This window comes from Macrobrachium rosenbergii, chromosome 48, assembly GCF_040412425.1.
Source record: "Macrobrachium rosenbergii isolate ZJJX-2024 chromosome 48, ASM4041242v1, whole genome shotgun sequence".
NCBI lineage: Eukaryota > Metazoa > Arthropoda > Malacostraca > Decapoda > Palaemonidae > Macrobrachium > Macrobrachium rosenbergii.
In genome coordinates this window covers 15,012,925-15,031,725 of record NC_089788.1, presented here as the reverse complement: position 1 = coordinate 15,031,725, position 18,801 = coordinate 15,012,925, and the positions used below count along the sequence as shown (strand labels likewise).

The following is an 18,801-nucleotide window of genomic DNA, read 5'->3' as shown; positions in this document are numbered from 1 at the left end:
TAAGATAATAAGCGGAAAACCTATGTGAGATTTCGGTTTTGGTTTTATTGTGTTCTGTCTCTATCTCTTTTTTAATACAACGTTAATGTTGTTATAGATATAGCATGTATGTTACTTGGCCATCCCCTCCGGATCCATTATAACTCGTTTGGTTTTTATTTTTAGTTTCGGGTTTACATCTTTTTTCCTTCCGGGTTTGTGGTGTCGTGCATACCATCATCATCGCGGTACGGTGGTGCACTTTGGTACTATAGGACATTATGCGAAGTTTCTGTAATCACTTAAGCGCCGTCTTTTTCGTCACGAATGGTGGAGTTATCGACGATGCAACAGTCCTTTTTCATCTCACGTACTTGTTGCTGTGTTTCTCCGTATCGATCGAAACGTCTAAATTAAAGACGATTTTTTTTTAATAGATGAACTTTATCTTTTTTTTTTCATACGGTGTGAACAGTTGGAGTAAGTTTTTGTTTATGCTTTTGTTCATCAACCTCTATTTTTGTGGTGTAAGTTAAGACTCGTTCCGTTAAATAAGGTCAGCATTGTACTAGGATTTCCCCAATGACAGATAACTTGCCGGCGACATGAGATGCTTTCCGTAAATTGTTGAATGAACATAATCTAGGAGGGATCATTAGAGAACTCCGGCTATAACTGGTTAGCCAGCTGACGAAGAGTGTGTGCTTGTATTACAGATGGGCCGGTGCCTGGGTAAGGTCGGTGAATAGTGCTTACTGTCAAAAGTTACATCTTTAAGATGAACTTTTTGCAATAAATTAAACTCTTTCGACCCTTAAGCACCTACTTTACCACCTCTCTCTGTCCTTCACTCCCTACTTACACTTGAACATCTCGCTTTATTCTGGCATCATCGACCTACAAATTAATTGGAGCAGAGATTATGTTACATACCCCGACGCCCTTGGGGTATTTTTTCTACCTTATATATTAAAACAAAGATTCTTTGAATTGACATGTCCTCGTCTAACCTTGATATGAAAATCACCTACCGGCGAATGACGCAACCCAATGGTAGGTTAAATGCTTATGGTCAAGGGTGAACGTAAGGTATGCGAAAATAAGTCACAAGGGTTATAGTCTGGTTTGAATTAACATCGGAGCAGAAATTTGTTAATGAATTATTCTTCTGAAAATTTGGTTATGAAGTTTTCCTTCTCGTCGTTAAATGTCGCATCAGAATAATTGTTTTCTAATTACATTTTTTTCCTTGACATTTTTTCCTCTCTCTCTTTCCAATCTCTCTCTCTCTCTCTCTCTCTCTCTCTCTCTCTCTCTAATGATTTATAGTATTTGGAATCTATAGAACGGCTGCACTTGCCACGCTTGTTTCCGCAGTATCGAATTTGGTTGAAACTTCCTGACTATCTGTCATTGTTCCCTCCGTTATTCAGAGAAAGCCGACGGTGTTGACACTGACACAGATTAGTCGGAATGATCCGTATTGTCGTCAAGGAACGAGTGTAGTTTGTCAGGCTGTGTTCTTGGCAGTGCACGTGCAGGGATTCACACAACCACCAGCGAAAGCACAAAAGAGGGTGACGATTACTCAGTTGAACAACCTTTTTTTTATTGCTTTTCCAAGGATTCGTTTTTCACGCAGCCAGAGAATCGCCAATAAAAGTCTTCCCCCCTCCGCTCCCCTCCTACCCCCTTGCAGGTGCGGGAGATCAAAGGTAGAGATAACGAGAGAATGAGGCTTTGGGAGAAATTTAATTTCCTCAGGAGACAGCTCGTCGCCAGGGCAGCAGCATCAGTGTGGGAGTTTGTATGTTGTGATGAAATCTTCCCAAGGAGAAAGGGATATCATGATATATTTTCAATGTGTATGCGCTAAATGGAGGTACTTGTAAGTGCTCTCCCATTACAGCATGAGCAAGTGGCGGTACATGGTTAAGTAGTTATTAGGGTGTTATCATAACCATTTTAATTACTGATGCAGTATGCGGCTAGCTTTTGCGGGAGGAGAGTTAACCGATTAAGGGAACCATTGCTATTAAAATAATTGCGAGAACAGACGAAGTATCTTGGGTTGACCTACTTTTAGCAGGAGATAGAATGGTGGGATGTAACTGGTGTGTTGTGGTGGGAGAGACGGGTGCACTGGATAGTGTTCTTTGCACTAATAAAATTACCCATGTAGGCCTTCTGATAAGATAAGGTAAATTATTTAGTAGTGCCCATGATATGAATGATTAATTTGAGTTAATGTTTTATGAGCTTCCTCCACATCTCTGGCGAAATTCATAGGAGGGCAGCAAAATCAGAATTCTCAATGTTAGGGGAATCGGGCGACCTGCTGTCTGCCTCAGCGATGCCCAGACTTGTGACGTCAGCCGTCTCATGTTCTTCCTCTCTCGCCTGTTCCCCTCCCCCAACCCCCACTACTACTTATTTTCTTCCTCCCTCCCCTCCGTGAATGCCATTTCTTTCAAGCGGCGTATGTTCCGTGGAGAACAGTTTTCTTTGCCAGCCATTTTCATACGCAGAATCATATCGAATATAAAGCCATATCTTTTCCCCACATTTTTTGCGAAATTGTTATGTGTGGCATCTCCCTTCTTAAGACTCTTGTCTCGGAAAAAGCAAGTTTGCATTATTGTGTTCCGGACGGGTTGGGCCCGGTAGTTTGCAGGTGAATAGACCTTGTAATAGTCTGCCCTTCCTGTATGCTCCCATCTTATGATTATTTATTTTATTTTTTTTGTTATTATAAAGAACTGGATTTTACAAGTACCTCGATGGTCAGCTTAACTGTATAACGTTGAGGATGTAGCGAACCATCTCCCCTTCCCTTAAGGACCTTAGGCCTGTTTCCTCTTATAATTATATTTCATTTCTTATATTGACTTTATTTATTTAAAGTATATTTTTCGTGGCAGGGTGGGGATTAATTTATTAAAGTGGCCGTCGATTGGTTATTATAGACTGTAATCCACTTTATATAATCCATTTTATATTGCTGTAGGTTATGTGCATTTGATGGAAAAATTTACTAATTCTCTCTCTCTCTCTCTCTCTCTCTCTCTCTCTCTCTCTCTCTCTCTCTCTCTCTCTCTCTCTCTCTCTCTCTCTCTCTCTCGCCAGTGAGTTTTATCATTGCTCAAACATCTTGATCCTGACAGACCTCAGTGGAGGCACGTTCCCAAAATTTACGATAACCTGATTATCTCTTCATGTTGGACCTGTAGAAAATAATTCTTTGAAATTTCTATTAAGTCAGACTTAATTGATTTTGATAAAATGTTGAGATCTTTTTGGAACAGCATTTGGTCAGCTGGCAAAATTTTTCGTATAGTCTATAGGTCCAAGTTAATGTGAAATGCGTAATGTGCCCAGTAGATGCTTGATATGATAAAGAAAATACATTGGAGCAAGTCCCCCCCCCCCACCTCTGCAACCGTACTTTATTTTATTGAATTTTCAGCTTCAGAGTAGCCCTAGCGAACTCGCGCTTTTCAGTCAAATTGTGGAATTAGCAGAGTCATTCTTGTTACCATAAAAATTATATACATAAAACGAAATTAAAATATCGGTAGAAAAATAGTTAATTTGATAGTTCAGAACGTTTATCTGTGGCTATACTATCTAATGACTTGAAAGTTTCACTAAAAGGGTACACTTGTTTGTTTGGATGCCTCAAAGCATGCTGAGACGCCTTGATTAGCCAGTTGATTGGTTTTGACAGATTTATATAACCGGGGTTAGGTGTCGTGTTCCGAATTCACTTACGTGGGTTGTTGCTATGGCCATTCGAATCCCGTGACACCGGGGACAGTCTGACGCAGGGCTCCCTGCCTAAAGGAATCGCGAAGTGGAGAAACGGGTTCTACCTGGTTACATTTGCTGCCCTGCTGGGGACCATGAAGACTTGCCACATAACCACACATTAATGCACCCTGATCACCTGTGTGTGTGTTTGTATGTATGTATTTAATCAGCTCAGTGGTCTGGTAAAACAAAGATATACTTAACTTTATATATTATATAGATAGGTAGATAAATAAATAAAGACGGGACCCAGTGGTAAGAGCGCTCAGCTCACCAATAGAGACCCGTGATTTTTTAACCAGACGAGGTTGGACGAATGAGCGCATTCTTACAAACAATGTTTATCATGTTGAACGAAGCAGTGAATTACATAAGTAACTGTTAGCTGGCTATTGTGGGTCACACCTTGGCGATGTGGGAGAGAGGAATCTTTACTATACCCGAGTGTTCATTGCTACGTCAAAAGTATAGACAGTCAAAACGGGAGGGCTAGGGCGAGGTAATTTCACTCCACTGGAGTGGTGTGACAGTTTTCATCTAAAAAAGAAAAAAAAAATCCCCTGCGGAGGATGCCGTCCATATCAGCCTCCCAGTTTTTATATGTTTCAAGCCAGAAGGGTTACTGTATTGTGTGTGTGCACATCTCACCTCTGCTTAGAAAGACTTCCGCTTTGTCCATTCTCATGACAGACGTCGGTCGATCGCACTGTCGTCCATTGTATCATGACATTTTGTTAAGACTGGGTTGGGGGTCGGGGGTTGATCGTGTGCGGTTTGTTTATTGGGTAGAAAAATGGGCGGTAAGACGGAGAATGTATGTATCTGGTTTGGATGTAGGTCAGAGGTACTATTTTTCGATTGATCGGTTGTTCCTAGAATACAGCGAATATGACTACGCAACTTCCTTAAAAGTGCCTCTCAGGAGGGTATTATACTGGTTATGTTATTGATTTTAGGACCCATCCGTCAAAAACAAAAAAACAATTTAGTGTATTCCGTAAGAATAATCATTGTTTTCGCTAGTGTTAGCAGTCACTGAATAGAAATTGTAGGAACATAAGGGGGGAAGGTATAATCGAATGAATTTGCTTTTTGTGGAGGGGAGGGGGGTGGTTGGCTGTAAGGATTACGTCTTTGAGCAGATCTCTCGCCACAAATTGCGTTTTGGTGAGTTGGAATTTGCTGGAATGGAGGCAACTTTATTCCAAACTTGGCTGCTAAGAACGGGATTCGCCTCGGTTTCCCCTGGGATTGAATGGTCTACTTGGGTTTTTTCCCCGAAAGACAAGTGGTGTGAGTGAATCGGTGTCAGTTTAAGACGACAGGGGATTACGACTGTTCTAACGCTATTCGCAGAAAACTAGGAAACGGGAGATGTACAGGTGTGTGTGTGTATGTGCGCGCGTTTATGTGCGCGCGTCCACGCTGGGCATGTTGCCAGCTAGTAGAGATGACGTGTGTGTGTGTATGTGTAAGTTTGTGGGTGTGTGAGTGTGTTCGTACATCTGGAGAAGAGCTTAGTGGCCGGCTGGAGTGGCTGGGCGTGTTGGGGTGTGCGTGTGTACGTCCGGTTCTTATAAGGCGGACAGGCCCAGCTCACCGTCAGTACAGTCCCAGACATCGCGTTGCTAACAGCAAAGCCTTTGCAATTCTCAATACAAGAGAACACAGGAGTTAACCTATAACTCTACGGACTTAGCACTTCATTTGGATTACGATATTATCCTAGTGAACTGTCCTAGTCTTCATTGATTGTGGAATCAACTGCGGCTCCACTCATTAAATATTACGGCATTTCAGTTTGAAATAACCAAGTGAACTAAGTGATTTTGCTGTTGCGAAGAAGTGCCCTCAGTGTGTGTACCCCCGAGGTGTGAGATCTCAGTGCTTGTTAACGGAGCATCCTCTTTCGTGCCTTCGTTCAGTGCTCCCGCCTACGGTGCGGAGCCTTCAGTCGCCAAACTGCTCGACTTGTGCCCAAACACCGCCAGCACGGCGCCCATAACCATGCAGATGGACGCACTTCATTGCGGATACCCGCATGCGTCCGCGGGAATGGGCGGTGGTGTGCCCATAACACCACCCGCGACGCCCACTCAAGAAATGTCCCGAACCCCCACTTTCTCTACTTTGTCCAGTTGTTCAGAGTCTGATTATTCAAAACACGAGTATGCCCCAACAGAATACGCCGATAACCAATACTCAAGTTATTCCACAGAGGAATACACGCCCACACACTCGTTATCACCCCCAGAATCTCCCATGACCACGCCTAAAAGTACGCCCACACACACACCAACCTTTTCTCCCATGTCTTCAAATCCCTCTCCCACCTCTTCGTCGTCGTCATCATCGTCTTCCCATGCGTTCAAAAAGCCTACCTCGAAAATCAATAGAAATAGAAAAAATAGTTTCGTCTACGACGTGAGATTGACAGACGAACAGTTCCTATTCTTCGTACCTGATTTCGTAAGTTTCTTTCAGAATTTTCTTATTATTTTCGGGGAAGGGGACTTCTGTGTTTCATGTTTCTCAGGGTTTAAACCTGTTTCTCTCAGCTTTTGTGAAATTAGCTCCTTATATTTACTAATTTTCTCCAAGGTGATATTAAAAGGATATTATTTTGGTTTTCATAAGTGAAGTCTTGCAAGTGTGGGTCGGATTTTTTTTTTTTATACTTTGTTTAGAAGCCTTGAGTTAAAAGGATTTAGTTAGCCGCAGCGTCAAGAGTGTTATTTTTAGTCTGTACCCACTCCTGCATTGTTTGTGCATACAGTAATGGGATTTTTACCACAGCGGAAAATGGCTAGGAGACTACCTTAGCTTCCTTAGGTTTCCTCGTTAAGTATATTATGCCAGATACATCACTGCTATAATGATAAACGGTGATTATACTTCCTTGAGCACTAGTGTATGCCTTTGCTTGTCAGTTATGATTATTAGATTTGTGGGTACTGTAATGCCTGCAAGGCACAGTTGATAGAGAGAGAGAGAGAGAGAGAGAGAGAGTGAGAGAGAGCTCATGGTGATGGAAATAACACCCGGGTGTGGAGCTGTGCCAATAAACGAGCTATCTGCCACAACCTGAAGACGCCGAAGAAATTAAGGATATATTTGATTTTCGCGGAATCGTTACTTTAATTCTCTTACCCTGAGCTATTCTCCCTCGCTCTCTTAGGAACGCTTGTTGGGTACTTTATTTAGATTTGCCTTCAGTTTTGACTAAGGTTTTATTGTTCATTTAGAATTGCAGGGTTTTACAATGTCAACTAACATGTTTTTCTTTATCTTTCACAGGATTTGGTAAAGTCTCACCTGATGTTCGCAGTGCGGGAGGAGGTGGAAGTCCTCAAGGAGAAGATCTCGGAGCTGATGGAGCGCATCAACCAGTTGGAGTACGAGAATACAGTCTTGCGTCAGTACGCGACGCAGGAAGCCCTACAGCAGCTCCAGCAACCCCACCACAGCTCAAACACCTGAATGACGTAGATGACAACCAAACAACATTCAAAAAGCATATTCAAAAAATGTATTCAGACATACAACAGTAACAGCAGTTTTTTCCCCGAGAGACTTGCTGTCGACAAGCGAGCAGCAGCAGCCGCATCCCCTCCTCTGTGGGAAGCAGCTGCAGCTATTGCGTCATACTCTTAAATATTTAGGGAAAAAGGCCGCTATCGTGTGGAATGGTTGTCGGATTTGCCCTGGCGGGATCTCGTACTCCTTCCACGTGCAAACGTTTTCATTAATATTATTAATTCCCCCATCATCTTCCACCCCCTCACCCATAGTCATTATCAATTGCCATTATGTATTGTATGGAACGCATTCATTTTTTAATCGTCACCGAGACGAGCAAATGAGGTTTACTTTACGTTTTTCTTATTTTTTTAAGTAGATCTGTTAGTGTAACAAAGACGTGTACAGATATATTCGTTGGCCTTCAAATGGTAACCAATTTTGTGGGAAATATGTAATCAGTTACTTTCTGAGAAGTGATACTTTTGTTATTTAAGTTCGTGTGTGTTGTTAGCGAGTGTAGACGAGTGGCGAGGCAGTGCTGGGCTGGAAGATGAAAGGAGACGAGTGAATCCTTCTCCTCGATAAAAACCCTTTTTCTCTGGGGTCCAGAATTCATGACAAAATAAAGCTTCAAACACGCCTTGTGACTCGCCAGCTCGTCTATGCTCGCTGTCACTTCAATTTCACACAAGTACTCAAGCACATTGTATGTATTTTCCGCTTATGTTTTGCAATAAGCAAAGTTCATAAATGAAAAATTGTTCGTATAAAAGATTGCCATGTATAGTTTATGTATGTGTTGAAAGGCCAGAACTCTCAGGTAGATAGGTAGCCTAAGTTAGTTGGGTAAGATGGAAAGTATACAGATATATAAAGTAATGGATAGTGTCACGGGCCACCAACTTAAAACAGGGTCTCGATGCTGGCATGGGACCGATTAGCAGCTAAGGTAAATGATGAATCTTGTAGATAGGCAGATCGTGGTTTATTTACTTTGATTCACTGAGGACACAAGGGCTGTAAATAATGGTCTCTTATTCAGTAAAGGTGATTGATGGTCATTTTGAGATAGAATTGTGAGGTTCAGCAATAAGTGAAGGTTAATGAGGATGTATTTCTTTTGTGTACTAGCCAAATGAAATCCCAGCAATGAAGTATGGGTCGATAGTACACGGTGCTGATGACGCAAAATTTTGTTATTCAAGTCGCTTTAATCCGAATAGTTTGTTTCTGGAAGGAAAGTTGAAAGGCTGCTTCAAGATTGTAGGAGAGACGACTTAGGTCTGCACGCCCATCACCTTGCTCCCCCCACCCCTCACCCTTCTATTCCCCCGAATGTGCCTGTGAAATCCTGGCCTGGTAGGAGGTTTAAAAAGTCACGCTTTTAATATTAATGTTGTTTGTTACTACACAGGAAAAGGGCATGTGATAACATAGTATACTAAGCCCTGCCCCCTTCTAGTGAAAGCAGCTTGTGGGAACATAACTTATGGTAGGGTTTTTTTTTTCCTCATATTGGGGAAAAGTGAAAGTTTTTAATTTTTCATGCTGCTGATAGGTATTGCTTATTTTGTAAGAAACCTTAAGAATGCTTCAGTTTGTTTCGGGAAAGAAAGGCAGATTGTGTGTGTGTGGTCGTTGTCCGGGAGTCGGGTTGGTTGTTTATCATCATTATTTCATTCGAGACTAGTAGTGTGACTTAGTTCTCATTATATAGTTCACCTGCTTCGGGGCCTTGTACCCAAAAATACTAGTCTGTCAATGATATCAAAGATTGTACATTTTTTTTTCTTTCCCACGCCTGTCTGTCTGTAAGTTAGTTTGCGCGCGAGAGTGAGACTAAGAGTCATTTCATCTAGATTCTCTGCTGTGCCATCTTTTTCTCTTAGTGTGATTTTTTAAAAAGGGATTTGTTTAGTTACTTCTTCACAAGCACTAAAAATTGAAAATTACCTTTAGCTTACCCAATTGTAATCCCTTCTAAGTTGACAAAAGCATTGACGTTGATTATAAACTGTTAGGTTTTAAATATTTTGTCAAATTGTATCCAATTAAGTATATATTTTTGATGGATGAATCATCCTTGAATATATTTTTTCATATGTCCTGTATATTTGTGATCTACCGCTACGACTTTCCCCCAGATTATTTGTCACATACTGAAGTTCCTGAAGTTATAGATATTTTTTTGTTTGTCTTCTCATTAGATGAAAAACTGCTTGTTCAAGAGTCCTGTCGACGAATGATTTTTGACGTGTAATAGTGAATTAAGTGTACATATATATATTATACATGAAAAGCGGTTTATCTTGTCCATTATTCAGTAAGGGCAATCTTGAATTTCTTAGATTCGGTGATAAATGTGCTGCCGGATCTACCTGTCAATTACACACTATTTGTATAGGAGAATAAACCTATTCATATTTAAACTGTATTTTATTCCTCCTGCATTGTATTTTTTACAAATCTACAATTTATTAAACTCGGCTGTTGACATACCTATCTTATCAACAGAAAAAAATATTGTAAGAAACATCATCTGAAAATCTAAATGAAATCGACAATGAAAACCTGTTGATATCTAAGCATGAAATTTGGCTAAGGAACATTGTTTCATCACCTAATTGAACAATCCACAACTGGGATATCTAAACAAACAGTATGGAACGACAACTGCAGTGAACTGTTGCAGTACGTATTTACTGATTGAAATGGTGTTTTCTATTTGTTGATCGGGAAAACTAGAAAGATTGAATAACAGTATCAAAACACATCAATGAAACAAGACCGATACCAAAACAGAATATAACTTAATTGGGGTGAAGTAACATGTGAACCAGTATAACTGTTTAAAGAATTTTTAAACGGCTGAGATTCACGTGGAACGGAAAATAAAAATATGACGCTGTAACTGTTAAACATGAAGTGTGCACAACTGTATATTGCCAGCTGTTTCATTAGAATATAAACAAAATATTGCCAGCTGTTTCATTAGAATATAAACAAAATCTTAGTCTTAACAGATTAAAATGATACTCAAAGAAAAGTTTGTTACAATAACATATGGACTGAAAGGAGTTATTTTGCTGTTGAAATCCTGACTGGGATGAATTGTGGACAGTAGGGAATAATAAAATTTAAAGAAAACAGTCAAATAACTTAACTGTTGAACAAAATTTATGAAACCACAGCTTCAACTATAATTGTAAGAAACCTAGGCTTGAAGAAAGAAGAAAAATGTTTATTATAATGGTAAAAAAAACTGGGTGAAGAAGCCAGACTTTATGAAACCTCAAACTTTGGAGTTAACTCGAAACTTTTTTCAAGTTTCAAAATAAATCTGACAATGGAAAATCAAAGATACATAAATCTTAATGAAGTACAAAACAAGTTTAGTAAATACTAAACATTTTATTTCAGTGGATTTTGGCCTAGAAAAATAAAACGTACTAAAAAAAACAGCCGTCACCAAAGTTGAAACTAAAGAATTGCAATAGAACTCAGTGAGAAACTTGCAACGCGAGTTTACCATGTAAAAAAACTGAATCTTGACTTGGAAACTTCAAGAAAAATTAACTATCTGCTTACAAAAACAAAATAATACCCAACAAAGACGTTGAAAATACTGAGAATAAAGATACGAAATCCCAAAGAAAAGCATTCTTATGCAAATAAATTGAATCTTGACCCGGAAACTTCAAACATAATTGACCTTCTCCCTATAAAAATAAAAGTAACCAACAAAGAGGTTGGAAAAACTGAAAGAAAAGGTACGGAACCTCAAAGAAAAACTTAATTTAAACTCATCGAAACATTTAAAAAGAATGACTAAATGTGTTACTGAAAAAGTGTGTGATGCTTCAGATTTTGAAACTTGGAAACATGCATGCTGTAACAAATATTTATCATTACAAGAATCTGAAGAACTCGAACGTTAAAGATGCTGACGATCTGAGAGCTAACGAGATTAGTATCACTGAATTTACAGAGAAATAACTAAATCCGGTAAAATCCATTAAACATTAATCGTCAGAACTGGTGAGAAATCGCATTTGTAAACAACTAAAAACTGAATAACAGATTTCGTACACTACTACTATCTCAGAAGGGCGTTGACTGGAGAATTTTTGAATTATTTGAATGACAAATAAGGGTACTACCTTTTAAATATAGTAGTATACAATACTGAAAACCAATCCTTATATTCGCAAATTAAAATCATGCAAGTCTAATGGATCAACTGTATCCCATGACGAGTTTTTTTTTTTACAGTGCTTGAGTAAAGGGTTGGCTGAGAGTCTCATACGTTGAAACTTCTAATACGTTCACATACGAGCCTCACTGTTTGATTTAAATCTTTCTACAGTGTCATTACAAGAATTATGGACGTAACATGCGTAGACTTAAATCCAGTGGCAGTAATATTCAGCATCTTTGAAAACGAGATCGGAAATATAAAAAGAACCCCTAATATCCGTCGAACCTTAAAGGTGCTGCTGCAACAGTTAAAAAAAAACCGAGTGAGTCGTTATCACAAGGAATAAGGCTCTTCGCGCCTCTGTGTAAAATGGAAAGACACAATTTAGCAAATGTCAGCCTTAGAGAAAGTATCTTCCACAATATTAGGACGCAGTAAACGTTCAGCTCTAAGTTAATAAGAGTAATTGGGTGGCCGTGACATCGACCTCCGCTTGAGAGAATGTGTCAATTTGGTGAAAATAAGAAAACATTATTTTAAACGCATTACTGAACTACACTCTGTACAGTAGAAAATAAGGATTCATTTTACGGGCTGCTCTATGAGCAAGAGCTCGTGCTGGCATAAAACCAGCTTAACCAACCAATGGCTTGAATTCGAATCTTTTGCGAGTATAAATTAAAATACCCACAAACAAAAATGATTAAAAACGGCCTATGAGAAAAACAAATAAAACTGAAAATAAATACAAATATAAACAAAACGCAGTAACAAGTCTGATGAATAAGACAATGACGGTCTTTATGAAGAATCTGGTTAGTTAATAACTATACCCCAGAAAGAGCATCTTCCAACCCCCCACCCCTGAATAACCAAAGCGTGGTGGATGACCAGCAACCGGCCAGGGCCAGATCACGTGTACCATCTGACTGCAGAGGAGCTCTCGCAGCATCAGTTTCTCAAATCTAATGTTGCACTTCGTCATCCTCTGACCTAAATGTCATCTGCCTTTTTACACTGGCAACGCCAATTGCACAGTGTAACTTCATATGCTTAGGAAATGATTGATAAATGCCTCTTATCATCATCAACGGTAACTTCTTAATAACACCTTTTCTAAAAGGCTTTTGGTCTAGATCTCGGGGGAAGGTGGGAGGGGGGCAGCATCGTCGTATCACTTGAATTAATTCAGATCCGATTATGGTATTGGTTCCAAAGTCCCACGGTGAGACGAGTCAACAGTTATCCCACGTGACACCGCCTGTAGAACGGGGGCGAGAAATAAAATCCGAGCCGTTTTAATCGTCTTTGTTTATTATCATTTTTGTAGTGGACTAGTGTAAAAGGTCAATGACTTGCAAAGTAAGCTTTCATTGAAGAGAATGACCGTGTGTGAGAAAAGAGAAAGCAGGACCAAGATAATACCATATAGATAAAGGTAGGTGAACGAACCGATAAGCATAACATACCCACACAAACAGAAAATTCATTAGGGAAATAGAGCTTCAAGGTGCTCCTGCATTAGTATTATGATTCTGAAAGCGTGTTTCCTCTTATCACAGCGTACTATCAAGTAGTAGCAGTATTTTATACTTCCGTAATCAGTATTCCTGGTGTATCACATGAGGGCACTTCTCTACCTTCAGGAAGCACTAGTAACGATCCAACCAAACAGAATGGAATCTCTTTGAAGGACGCCTAAGGGTCTTCAGAAAGGCCAGCCCCTGAATTCATGAATAACAGGCAATCAATCGGTGGAAAATGAAACAGCGACAGGTGAGAATTCTGAGGATGGACTATCCACTGATTGGACTGGTGATCTATCCGGTAAAACGAGGAATAGCAATAATGCTGATCTAAGTTATACACACCATCTAAGCGTAAAAGTTAATGGGACCTGTACTTCTAATATGACAGATACCTGTACGTGCTTATGTTCTTTTAATGGGACGCGTAATGTAGTAATGCTGGGAATCATAAAGAGCCCGTAGCAAGGTTAATTGCTAATAGTACATTCAAGGAAGATATAACCGTAATTACAGATAATAGAGACAATGGAGAATAGGAAAGGAGATGGAATAAAATATTCAACAATAGCATTAATGAAGTCTCGTGACTATGCAACGCGGTAACCAAGAGAGGCAACAGTAGGAATGAGTGAGGATAACCACAGAACTTTAGGAACTGGGACCTAGAATCTGCCAACTTGGCGGTAACTTCGCAACAAAAATCATCAGGCCATAGGTTGTCAGGAAAGTTAAAAAAAAAAAAAAGTTAAACAAGTCGTCGACTATTTAACGACAAATTCTTGCTGAGAATCGTCTGTTTTCCAGCAAAAGTACTCGCTAGGAAGGTAAGTTGATTTTATCCTTCACTGACATTTAGGAGACTTGTCTTCTAAAAACGAATCCCCTTTTCCTCTTCTCTCCTAACAGGCTCCTTCCTTTGCTATTTCAGTCTTCATACAGCCAGCATCTAATTAACATAATCCACTACATAGTCCAAAAGACAGGCATGACCGATTTACTGAATAAATTAAACTGAGTATTCACTTATTATCAGGAGCCAATGATAAGGTTTTTTTTTAGCCAAAGTTTTCTGTCATATTTTACAGCCTTAAAAAAAAGTTATAAGAACAAAAATGAGAAGACCACAGAAGCGGTAGCCGCAACAGTTCAGGTTTGTGTGAACAACAATTTAGAATAAACAGTTACAATTTTCAAGGCATTTCAGTTCTTTCACTGTTGAATGCATCTAGTTAATATATTACTCTAATGGCAAAAATTTGGAATAGCAACAGAGTTAAAAATGAACATGGCCTAAAATAAGGAGATAATAATAATTCTGTTCCTTTCTGTTCCTTGTATGGAATGAAGGGGTCAGTATCATTAAAGGGAAAAGATATATAGATAGTTACGATCCATGTAGAATAAAAATAGCGACTACATAGACTACAAGAGGGATCAAAGCTTTTTTGCTTAACAGAAGGGATTTTCAGTTAATGCCGTCACCAAGAGAAATCCAGACCCCAAATGTTTATTGTAACATATTTCAATAGCAGTAACGAGCACCTTTCTTCAAATCTCTATGCGTAAGGTAATACCAAACAATCATTTTCCCAATTTCCCCCTATTGTCATGTTCCTTTTGTTAGATGGTGTGTATCTGATCGTCCTGTCCAACAACAACAAAAATTGTTTGCTAATTTATATATATATATATATATATATATATATATATATATATATATATATATATATATAGTATATTTTATTATGAGTTACGTCACTCACTTTCCACAGAGGCATAAGTAATGTATGTAAATGGTATAGCACAAGCGCACTTATATACATTCACATTTGATGACAATGCAGATCTGCACGACTCTCTCTTGCACTTTCTTGGAAAACGAATTGATATTTAATAACCCCTTTAATTACACAAGCTGAGAGAGAGTCGTTTATGGCCAAAGCGATACTACTGATCACTTATCAAAGTCCTTTAATCAAAATGAACAATGAAAATAGTGCTACTGAAATGATTTTCTTAATCTCATGAAGAAAAGGTTTCTTCTACATTTTACCCTGTTCTTCTATAACATGATTTTTAGTGTCGTATGTTTTCGGATGTAGGAGGTGCCGAACATTCCGTTGCATTTTGCTGTAACAGCATTTTTGTTAATGGTTACCGATAATTGTAGCTTTTGTTGTTACATATTTAGGTTTATTAGGCACTAACTAAGGTTTCCAAGATTTTGTTAATGTTACTGTCATGTGTTTTTTCCGGCACAGTTCGAAAAACTTATTTTAATTCCAAAGACACGTTTTGTGTCAACGTTATGTTCTTACAAATAGCTGTCCATCCAAATGAAGGCGGGGTTTCTTTTACTCTGCACCTGTCTGCTTTAATCAACTATTTAAAATGAAGAACATTAGCATAAAAGATTGGGCACGTGCACAACTTCTAAAACTGATCAGAAGGTAAAGGGAAAATGTATTTAAATGATACCAAAAACTAACGAAAACATTCAAAGGAAATAAGAACACGGAACACATAGTTGCCAAAACGTAACGGCATTTATCCTTCGTTTGAAATAAACTGAACACGAAATGGAGCTAACGAAAGTCTTTGTTCATTCGTCTAAGAATAGTTGGCACCAAAGGGTCTCGGATGCACGCCATCACTTTTACTACAAGTGCAATAAAGACCTCTACTAAAACGTTCATTGTAAACAAGAAACACATTCCATTTTCTAAGATTATCTTGTTGCTAGAACCTGACCTGTTACCATAACGTCATCAAAAGGTGATAACTCTTCCTGGCTAACAAAATATATATATATATATATATATATATATATATATATATATATATATATATATATATATATATATATATATATATATATATATACACACACACAAAATAAATACATACATATATATATATATATATATTTAAATATATATACATATACTTTTAATATTTTGATTTCTGTATATTTTGGATCATTTCTCCATTCTAAGATTATCTTGTTGCTAGAACCTGACCTGTTACCATAACGTCATCAAAAGGTGATAACTCTTCCTGGCTAACAAAATATATATATATATATATATATATATATATATATATATATATATATATATATATATATATATATATATATATACACACACACACAAATACATACATATATATATATATATATATTTAAATATATATACATATACTTTTTAATATTTTGATTTCTGTATATTTTGGATCATTTCTCCATTCTAAAGACCTTCAATCTTGAATAGGTATTACACCAAGAAACATCTTTCCCAGCCGGACTCAACTAGGGTTATGAGTTCCAGGGCTCAAGGTCTAGAGAATACAAGGTCTAGAGAATACAAGGTCTTCTCACGCGCAGGATTAACTGGGGTAAAGAGATGGGAGTTAAGAAACGTGACGTCACGCGGTCTACTTGCTTTCTCCTCTGCCCAAGCTCTCTAAAAATGGGAAAACTTTTCTCCTGTTTCCTCGTTGACTCTTTTTAATATTAAATTTTATGATTCATCCTTTTAGGAAAATAAAGCACATGTTGAACATATTCATTTCTATACGTATATCATCCAAACAATTACAACTGGAATTTAAAAATGAAAAAACATTTTTCACTATAATATACAACTCACACTCAAATACACATATACGAGTACATGTATACATAAGGTTAACAATTATACAATTATGTGACCAACTTTTTCGTTATGTTTACAATGATAACAAATAAATATCTTTTCCATCGATTTTAAATGCTCCAAAAATTCGGGTCGAGGTTTCATTAGTTTCTCATTTGTTCTACTTATAGTGCCGATCCTTGTGCCATCTCCTTCGGTTCTTTAGATCCTAGAAAGTCATACTCGGGGAAACTTACGGGCTACAAAACCACCCACATGTTGCATGCCTCCCTCTTCGGTTTTGTCTTCATTGTCATCCTGCAATTCCTCCGTTGGCAACGAAACAATATTGCCGATAAGCTTAACGCTTTCTGAAGAGATGTTTCTTCAGCCTCGTAAGAAGAGCTTTCTTTAGTTATCAAGTTAGAAAATGAGACCTCAGTCATATTATCGCTAATGCAATTTTCAACATTGTATTTTGCGGCTCATAGAGTTCTCTCTTTTCCCAGGAGATGGGCTCTAACTCGGTGCTTAAATTCAGCAGGTGATGGGTGCTGATGACATGCACCCATTTACCGTATACAGCCAAAAAAGTGTTCCAGTCCATTTCGATTCAACCTATGAGTCAAGATGTATGATATTACAAAATTTCACCTAACATCCCTGGCAAGTTCGTTAGAGATTTGCAAGATATCACAAGGCCTTTTTGGAAAGGATAAAATCCTTTTCCTCCCAGACTTTTCATTGTTCTGGACAGGTGTATCATCTCTTGCAATGTTTTGTTTTGGTTTCTAAGATTAGTCCGTAAGCATTCCGTGAAGACTTTCTATCGAAAGGCACTCCAGAACTGAATAAATCAAACCACTTATCAACAAGGCAAATGAACTGGACTGCACTCTTCCAGTGCCTATCCACAATCAGACCTTTTTCTCCGAAGTGTTTGAGATTTTTGTGGGTGGCAGAGTAACTGTAACGCTAATTTCACTGTCGTACCCTCCATACCTGTAACACTTAAATGTTTTTCAAATAGTTTTCGAGTTGTCATTAGATCACCCTTACTTTTCTTAATTAGTTCCCTGACTCAATGTGAGCAGTCCTACAGTACGATAACCTAGATCCATGGTCTAAGAAAGTGAAGTGTTTCTGATGAGTTTTATCAAGTGAGGAGCATCGGCAAATACATGTATTTCCTGCAATAATCCGCAGGATTAACAATGTTGGATTAGTTACGCCATTGCCTACTGAATTCAGTAACCTTATATTTGTTGCCCCAAGTCATGAACCATACCTACTATAAGAAATCCAGCTCTCGCTATCTTAATGATGAATTCAAATAGGAGAATTTTACTTATATCGGTGTCGAAATTATAATGAATAAGCTGTTTCAAGGTCTGACTTTTACACATTGCACTTTTGATCTAGGTTCATATAAAGCGTCTGTGCCTTTATCATAACTCCATCTTTTTGCGACACTACACTTGTCGTCCATAGGAAATCTATGAAGAATTAGATCCCTATTTTTTTCCTATTTTCAAAGTACCCGTTTACTGCACAAGATTTGACTCACATCGCTTAAACTGTCTCAATTGCAGCAGGAAAGAGAAAAATATAAGGCCGCTATTACGGACAATATCAATACCAAATATGTGGAAGCAAGGCCTACAATGTTTGTTTGTAAACGAACTGATCAGTCAGAGATCACCAAGGACCGTGAGTAGACCGCGTGACGTCACAACCTCTACCTGCGCATTAGATCCCAATTTTCGGTCAGCCGTGAGAAGACCTTGTATTCTCTAGACCTTGCCAGGGCTTACCCTATGCACTGCCAGAAGGATTAGAATAATCTCAGCTCATTTATATGTTTGTTTATTTATTCATATATCTGTAGATGTCATTTATTTTGCCAGAGCTTAAAGGATCTAGTCCACAGTGTGATCACGAAATTTTTATGTTTTGACTAGTTGAAATAAAAGAAATCCAGTGATCACGTTTACCAGTGTATTTATGCGTGTACAAATACCACAATGTTCTCTTAATTTCCTTCTTTCCGCATATATTTGGGTATGTTCTCCATTCTGAAAACCTCCATTCTGTGTAGGGCGCAGATAGACTCAGCCCTCTTTTTCAC

The 18,801-nt window shown here is 38.4% G+C and overlaps 1 protein-coding gene across 4 annotated transcripts in view; it reads left to right on the top strand.

The window, feature by feature from the left end:
* The window catches only part of LOC136831286 (protein bunched, class 2/F/G isoform-like), a 500,668-nt gene extending 490,928 nt beyond the window's left edge, over window positions 1–9,740 (top strand). For all 4 annotated transcript variants that reach the window (XM_067091409.1, XM_067091407.1, XM_067091408.1 and 1 more), the window contains one exon: window positions 7,087–9,740. In XM_067091409.1, coding sequence (XP_066947510.1) covers window positions 7,087–7,269 — 183 coding nt within the window. In that variant the 3' untranslated portion in view covers window positions 7,270–9,740. The remainder of the gene's footprint in view (window positions 1–7,086) is intronic.
* Window positions 9,741–18,801: the final 9,061 nt, after the last annotated feature.